This window comes from Leptonychotes weddellii, chromosome 16, assembly GCF_054177405.1.
Source record: "Leptonychotes weddellii isolate Sample4059 chromosome 16, ASM5417740v2, whole genome shotgun sequence".
Classification (NCBI taxonomy): domain Eukaryota; kingdom Metazoa; phylum Chordata; class Mammalia; order Carnivora; family Phocidae; genus Leptonychotes; species Leptonychotes weddellii.
In genome coordinates this window covers 39,211,096-39,219,799 of record NC_138384.1, presented here as the reverse complement: position 1 = coordinate 39,219,799, position 8,704 = coordinate 39,211,096, and the positions used below count along the sequence as shown (strand labels likewise).

Below are 8,704 nucleotides of genomic sequence, written 5' to 3'. Positions count from 1 at the left end.
ATGTTGAACATCTTTTCATGTAACTGTTGGACATTTGTATATCTTCTGCTCAAGAGATTCAAATCCTAACACCACTCAGCTTGTTTGTGGCTCTGGTCATTTTAATTAAAGAGAAAAAAAGCAATCAACTTTTCATCCTCCCCTTTATCAGAGCCCAATGAACTGAATTTCTACTCCCATCCAACAAGCTCTAGCCACAAGGTGGCGCTAGTTATCACTATTTCCTCGCCATTCTTCACACTCCCGTTTTAGCTGGGCTGAATGGGAAACTGAACTTCCACCCCTATCCACTGAAAACAGGGTGGGCATCAGTGCTCCACTTTTGCTTGAGTTGAGTCAGTGGGCCTCAGTAGGGAGCCAAGCATCCACCCCCACCTGGACCCTCAAGCTATGCCTAAACAGGGTGACTGCCTGCAAAAAGGGAGGTTAAATAGGATCTAGAGTCTCAGAATGCAGCACACAAAATGTCCATGATAGAAATGAAAATCATTCATATCAAAAGCAGGAAAATCTCAAATTTAATGAGAAGACAATCAAAAGACATCAACACCAAGGTGACTGGAGTTATCTGGCAAGGAATTTAAAGCAATCATCATAAAAGTGCTTCAGTGAAAAAATTATGTACATACTTAAGCCAAGTGGAAAAAACCTCAAGGAAAAACATAAAGGACATGAAATATTTTGAAATGAAAAATACAGTAAAGAAAACAAAAGACTCAGTGGATGTCCTCAAGAGCAGAATGGAGAGTACAGAGGAAGTATCAGTGAAATTGGAGATAGAACAAGATAAATTACCCATTATGAACAACAGAGAGGGAAAATATGCTAAGTCTTACAAGGGAAGGATAAAAAGTTTGAGGCTGAAAAAGCATTCAGAGGAATAATGGCAGAAAATTCCCCAACTGTGGCAATAAATGTAAGCCTACAGATTCAAGAAGCTGAGCAAACTCTCAACAGTGTAAGCCCAAAGAAATTCATGCCAAGATACATGATAATCAAACTTAAGAAAACTGAAGACTAGAAACAATTCTTGAAAGCAGCTAGGGAGAAACAACACATTACATATAGAAGAATGGTCCAAATGAGAGGTTTTTTTTTTTTTAAAGATTTTATTTATTTGACCAAGAGCACAAGCAGGGGAAGTAGCAGGCAGAGGAAAGGGAGCAGGTTCCCCACTGAGCAGGGAGCCCGACAGGGGCTTGATCCCAGGACCCTGGGATCATGACCTGAGCTGAAGGCAGCTGCTTAACTAATGAGCCACCCAGGCTCCCCCAAATGAGATTTCTTAGTAGAAAATGTGAGGGCCAGAATGAAGTGGCACCTTTTTCAAGTGCTGGAAGATTGAACAATCAGAATTTTCCATCAGCAAGAAGTATCCTTCAGGAACAAAGGTGAAATGAAAACCTACTCAGATGATAGAAAACTAAGATAATTTGTCACCGGGAGACCTACACTAAGAGTAGCTAAAGGAAGTTCTTTCAGCAAAAAAGAAATGAAGGAAATATGGAACATGTGGAATGAGGTAAGAACAGAAAAAGTAAAGATAAAGGTACATTTAATAGATTTTTCTTTCTCCTGTGGAGCTTCCTAAATTATGCTGGATGGTTAAAGCAAAAATGGTAACACTGTCTCATATAGTTCTTAAGGTATATAGAGGAAATATTTGATACAATTATATAATAAAGTGAGGGGAAATCAAAGAATCTCAGTTGAGATAAGGTTTTGAACTGGTTAAATGTTGACACAAGTAGACTATGGAAGTTATATATGTATAATGTAATACCTAGAGCAACTACTAAAAAATCCATAGAGATACACTCAAGAACTCTAAAGTAGAATTCTAAAAAATGCTAAAGTAACCCACAGTAAGGCATGAAAAGGACAGAGGAACAAAATAGAGGGAATGACCAACCAATAAAGTGGCGGATTAATGTTCATAGCAGGTTTGTGTACTAACCAAAAATTGGAGGGCGCCTGGGTGGCTCAGGCATTTGCCTTCGGCTCTGGTCATGATCCTGGGGTCCTGAGATCGAGCCCCATATAGGGCTCCCTGCTGAGCAGGGAGCCTTCTTCTCCCTTTCCCTCTGCCTGCCACTCCCCCTGCCTGTACTCTCTCCCTAATAAAAAAATTTTAAAATCTTAAAAAAAAAAATTGGAAACCCAATGTCTTTCAAAGGCTCAATGGTTAGAGATAACTATGGTATATCCATACCATGGAAAAATACTGAGAAATTAAAAAAACAAAAATTAATGTATCTGGAACAACAGGGATTTATCTCAGGGTAATCATGTTGAATGAAAAACACCAATCTCAAAAGGTTATATAGTAACAATTCCATCTATTTTTTAAGATTTTATTTATTTGAGAGAGAGAGGGGGAAGGGGAAGGAGGGGCAAAGCATCTCAAGCAGACTTTGTGCTCAGCACAGAGCCTGACATGGGACTCAATCTCATGACCCTGAGATCATGACCTGAGCCAGATTCTTAACTGACTGAGCCACCCAGGCACCCCGATTCCATTTATAAAGCTCTGTTTAAGAGAGCATGGGCACACAGTGGGGAGGGGCAGAGGGAGAGAGACTCCTAAGCAGGCTCCATGCCCAGTGCAGAGCCTGACATGGGGGGGCTCAATCTCACAACCCTGGGATCATAATCTGAGCCAAAATCCAGAGATGCTTAACCAACTGAGCCACCCAGGCACCCCTATAAAACAGTCTTGATATGACAAAATTATAGAAGAGATTACTGCTTGCCAAAGATTAGGAGTGGGAAGCAGGGAGAGGAAGGGGTTAAGGGTGTGACAACAAAGGGACAGAACAAGGGATCTTTGTGGTGGTGGAAGTTCTGTATGTTGATTGTGATGGCAGAGAAATCTACACAAGATAAAACCATATAGAACTACATGGACACATAAACAAGTGCATGTAGAACCACTGACATCTGATAACATGTACAGATTGTGCCAGTATCAAATTTGATATAGTACTTTAATTATGTAAAATGTTAATATTAGGGGAAACTGGATGTAGGATACACAAACTAAACAGTACTATGGGGTATTATTTCTGCAACCTCTTATAAATCTATAATTATTTCTAAATAAAAACATCTTTTTAAGAAAAAAGATTTGAGAGTGGGGGGAGGGGTGGAGGGGGCAGAGGGAGAATCTCAAGCAGACCCCGAGCTGAGCACAGAGCCTGTCGCAGCGCTCGATCTCAGGACCCAGAGATCATGACCTGAGCTGACACCAAGAGTTCAACACTCAACCAACTGCACCACCCAGGTGGTCCAATTAAAACATCTTTTGAAAGTCCCAGTAGAAAACAGACAAAATATATGAATGAGCTATTCACAGAAAAGGAAATCTGAGTTCCATAAATATTTGAAATTAAGGTCTAAATATAAAACATTTTAGATGTGGTACAGGGAAGTGAGCTTTCATATCCACTGAGCACATACCTCACACGTCTAAAATCACCAGCATCTGCATCCTCATTTAAGGATTCAGAAACCAAATAAAGCTTTGCGGAGATATGCTAAAATTCCGTCTGCTCTGATGCAGGCATCTATACTTGGCTTGACACTGTCAGAATATTAATCATGTTTTACATGTATGAATGGTCTCTCAATTTGAAAGCAAGCCAAATGTAGGTGATTTTTTTTTTCCAGATGGAGAGCCAATTATCTCAACAAATGACTATTTCTTTTGCTTCTTCACTGTTTTCAACTAGAGAATTTGTGTTTGAAATAAAAAATTTTAAATTTGCATCAAGTAAATGCTATGTATATACTGCTGGTTTTTATTATCTGAATTAACATTGTGAGGAGAGGGTAAGCAAAGTATCATCTTAATTCAGTTTGGTTTGTGTATTATTAAAGATAATTTTCTATAAATGTTAGTATTTGATCATAATCCATTTTTAAGTTGTTTCTATAGGTCGTGTCCTTCACCCATTTGATTCTTAGAGAAATAGGAAAATAAAGGCAAGAAAGACTACAAAAGATAGCAACATAATCTTAACAACCAGATTTGTTACCAGCATATTTGCTTTCATTCTTTTATTAAAGAAATGTTACAGATAAATATAACAATTCCATCTAAACCTCTCCCACTTCCTGAAAGGCAACCAATGTCATAAATGGATCTATGACCAATACACAGTACTGTTCTTTGCATTATTTTATTAATACAAATGTTACATCTTTTCACTGTACATTTTGCTTTTTTTCCTCTCAATATTTATACTGTGATCTATGTAACTATATGTTAAATTTGTACCTTCTCTCTAAATACTGCATTCTATCATGGCAATTATTACATGGTATTAGTCTATCCTTCTACTAATGAGAATTTGTTGTCCAATTTTGTAATATAAATCACGACGAACATAGGGATGTACATCTTCGTGCCCATATCTGCGTGCCTCTGAAGGCAATACACCAAAATAGAAAAGACTATTTCATATTTATGTGTTTTTAGAGTGATCCAGTTACTCTAATCAATCTTTTTCATTTTCATCAGACTTTTAGAATTTTGCTTTTTATATTCTGGTCTTCAATCTACCTGGATTTTATTTTTGGATATGGTATAGAGAGCTATCATTTTTGTTCATATGACTCTTCCATTTATTCAATAGGCCATTCGTTCTCCAGTGACTTCAACAGCAATACCATACACAAAATTTCCATTATCTTTCTTCAATCCTTGTTTTGTTTCCACTGATTTATTTACTTAACAGGAACACATTACTTAGACACACCAGCTTTAAATAAATATGTGATGCTATCTGGTAGACTGTGTCTTCTCTTTTTTCACTTGTTTCAGCTATTTGTGGTCCTTTATATTCTCATATAAAAGTTTAAATCAGTTTGTGAAATTCTTAAAATTTAGTGAAAACTTTTGAGTGGAAGTACCTTAGAGACTTAGGAATTTATATTTTTGAAATGTGTTTTCAGACAATGTTATTTTCCTCAAAATTTCAGGTCCTATTTTGTGCCCTTCAAAATGTTTTGTAACTTTATATGTGTGTGCCTTGTAATTACTGTTGTGTTTATCCTTAGACATTTTATATCAACACATTTTTGAATTAACTATTTCTTGTGTAAGAGGATATTTCTATAGTTTCTCTCTTTTTCCCCCCAATCTTCTTTTTCTTAATACAGTGGCTAGGATAGGAGCTCAACTGTGATGCTGATATGCTGGTAGCAGATATCTTGTTTCATATTTTAATAAGAATGATGAATAAATATCAATAGAGGTCTACGAAGGTTTTTGATGTTCAGTTTATTCATTACACAATTTGTCACGTTGTGTAAGAATTCTCATGTTTCACAATTATGTGACTTCTTCCAAAGGCTTTCCACATTCATAGTTTTCTGCTCTAGAACCGATTATGTATTGTGAAAGGAGGTGCTAATTCTGAAGGCTTTTCCATCTTCACAATATTTATAGTGTTTCTATTTCTACTGAGTATGAATTCTCTGGTGTCTAACAAGGTGTGACTTTTGGCTAAAAGCCTTACCACACTCATTACAATGATAAGGCTTCTCACCTGTATGTTTTCTCATATGAAGTGTAAGAGATGAGATTTGAGAGAAGGCTTTTCCACATTTACTACAGTCAAAGGGTTTCTCACCTGTATGACCTCGTATATGTATAGTGAGGGATGAGCTTTGAGAGAAGGCTTTTCCACATTTATTACATTCATAGGGTTTCTCACCTGTATGACCTCTCATGTGCACAATAAGAGAAGTTCTTTGAGAGAAAGCTTTTCCACATTCATTACATACATAGGGCTTCTCACCAGTATGACTTCTCATATGTAAATTGAGCAATGAGCACTGAGAGAAGGCTTTCCCACATTTATCACATTCATAAGGCTTTTCTCCTGTGTGACTTCTCAGATGAAGAGTAAGGGATGCAATTTGAGAAAAGGCTTTACCACATTCATTACAATCATAAGGTTTCTCTCCAGTGTGAACTTTCTGATGTGTAATAAAGTTTTGCTTTTGGCTGAAGGCTTTACCACATTCATTACATTCATAGGGTTTCTCTCCAGAATGAATTTTTTCATGGGCAATGAGATTTGATTTCTGGCTAAAGGCTTTGCCACATTCCTTACATATGTAGGGTTTTTCTCCAGTGTGAATCCTCTGGTGTCTAACAAGATTTGACATCTGAATGAAAGCTTTCCCACATTCATTACATTCATAAGGTTTCTCTCTAGTATGAATCTTCTGGTGTGTGATGAAGTTTTTCTTGTGGCTGAAGGCTTTTCTACATTCCTTACATTCATAAGGTTTTTCACCAGTATGACTTCTCATATGTACAGTAAGGGCTGAACTTTGAGAGAAGGATTTTCCACATTCATTACATTCATAGGGTTTCTCACCTGTATGAATTCTTACATGTATAATAAGCATGGAAAACTGAGAGAAGGCTTTTCCACATTTATCACATTTATAAGGTTTTTCTCCTGTATGACTTCTCATATGAAGAGCAAGGGATGCAATTCGAGGGAAGGCTTTACCACATTCATTACATGCATAAGGTTTCTCCCCGGTATGAACTTTCTGATGTGCAGTGAGGCTTTGCTTCTGGCTGAATGCTTTCCCACACTCATTACATTCATATGGTTTCTCTCCAGTATGAATTTTTTCATGATCAATGAGATTTGATTTCTGGCTGAAGGATTTCCCACATTCTTTACATGCATAGGGTTTCTCCCCAGTGTGAATTCTTTGATGTCTAATGAGATTTGACATTTTAATGAAAGCTTTCCCACATTCATTACATTCATAAGCCTGCTCCCTACTATGAATTTTATGATGTTTAATGAGTTTTTCCTTCTGGCTGAAAGCTTTTCTACATTTCTTACATTCATAAGGTTTCTCTCCAGTATGAATTCTCAGGTGTCTGATGAGGTCCAAGGTTTGACTGAATCCTTTCCCACAATGATTACACTTAAAGGGGGTTACTGCAAGATGGGATGGATTAATGCAAAATGATTTTATAGATTCATTATATTCAGAATGTTCCTTTCTTATAAAGATTCTATTATTATGACAGTCGAAATTATGTTCTAAACACTTTCCAAACAAGTCATATTCATAGAGATTGTGACTGGAAGGAAAAAAGTCCGAGTTAAGAGGAAATGCATTTGCAAATTTCTTACGACATTCATTCACTTTTTCTTCAGTCATTGTTTTTGTGAATTTATCTTCAAATTGTGTCAAAAGTCTGTCCTGGATTTTCTGTTCATCAATTCCCCACATTTCTCCTAAAACAGATTGCAAATAAATAATCACTTGAAAAATTTTTCCAATATTGTAAAATGAAGAAAATTTCAGAAAATATGCTATCATGGGATTGATTCTTGGCTTAAGGCTTAGTTTCCCATTATAAAGCAAATTTCATGTGCATAGATCTCCTGTTTTCTAAGCTTTAGGAGATCCCAGGAAAAATAGTAGTAGAGGAAAATAAGAATACAAATAGCTTTGATTGTGTTTAAAAATGGGATCTGAAACAAAATAGATGAACTGTTGGGTAAATAAAAGGGAGAATGCAGAATGTACAAATAAAGTGAGAAGATAGGAAAAAACAAAAATAGGAAGTTAAAAATCATTTTTTCTATTAAAATAAACTTTATTACAAACTTCTTGATATAATTTTTTGGAAAATGCAAATTACCAAAACTGAACCTGTAACAGGCAGGAAACCTGTATGAACCAACTTCCACAAAATAAAGAGACAAATAATGAAAAAGCAATCCCATAAAAACAAACAAATCAAAAAGGCTCAGAGAGATTCACATGGGACTTTGAACACTTAGGGGACATTTGCTTTCATGATTTGCAAAATGTTATAAAAAAGAGAACTTCCAATTTTTTGTGTGTGAAACATAACATTAATACCAAAACCTGAAAAAGATAACAATCAAAAAAGCAAACTACACACCAATTTTACTTATGAATACCAAGGTAAGTTTCTACCTAAAATATCAAAATAACCCAGAAGGAAAAAAAAGTGACCTAGAACACATGAAATACAAGCTACATCATACTTGAGTAGGTGCTGTTTTTTTTATAGATACAAAAGTATGTTTTACTATTAGAAAAATCTACTTCTATAAGCAAATATATTAAAAGGTCAAAGTAAAAAATCAATCATTTCCAAAGACATTTTTTAAAATGATAAAACTAAACATCTATTTTCCATAAAGAAAACTTCAAAAAAATGGGAATACTTACTTAATTTGAGAAAAAGTACTGTGCAACTTAAACATGAGCACCATATTTAATAAAAAAAATCCACCCCCCCAGCCAAAAAAAAAGAAAAATCCCAAAGAACTGACATAAGTACTATCACCACTATTATTACAGTACTGCATAGTGCATTAAGAGAAAGAAATCAGAAGTAGAAAAACATGGAAAGGAAAGATAAGATTAACATTTTTGTCAACAATAAAACAATTTACCTGCAAAATCAAAAGTGAAAAATTATTATAAAAGATAAAAACGTCATTAAAGTCACTATATATCAGAAATACTTAGTTTCAATAGCATTCATATATACAAACAACTATTTAGAAAACATAAGACTATACTTACAATCGCAACAAAAAATATGAAAAATATGGGAATCCAAGATCTTCAGAAAACTAAAATGCACACACAGATTTGACCAAATGGAAAGGTGCTACAG

General features: G+C 35.5%; 1 protein-coding gene across 1 annotated transcript in view; it reads right to left on the bottom strand.

Moving 5' to 3' along the window:
* Positions 1-4,029: 4,029 nt before the first annotated feature.
* Positions 4,030-8,704, bottom strand: part of LOC102742263 (uncharacterized) — a 55,786-nt gene continuing 51,111 nt past the window's right edge. The window contains 2 exon segments of the mRNA XM_006731411.3: positions 4,030-5,549; positions 5,551-7,280. Of these exon segments, the coding sequence (XP_006731474.3) occupies positions 5,382-5,549; positions 5,551-7,280 (1,898 nt within the window). The 3' untranslated portion in view covers positions 4,030-5,381.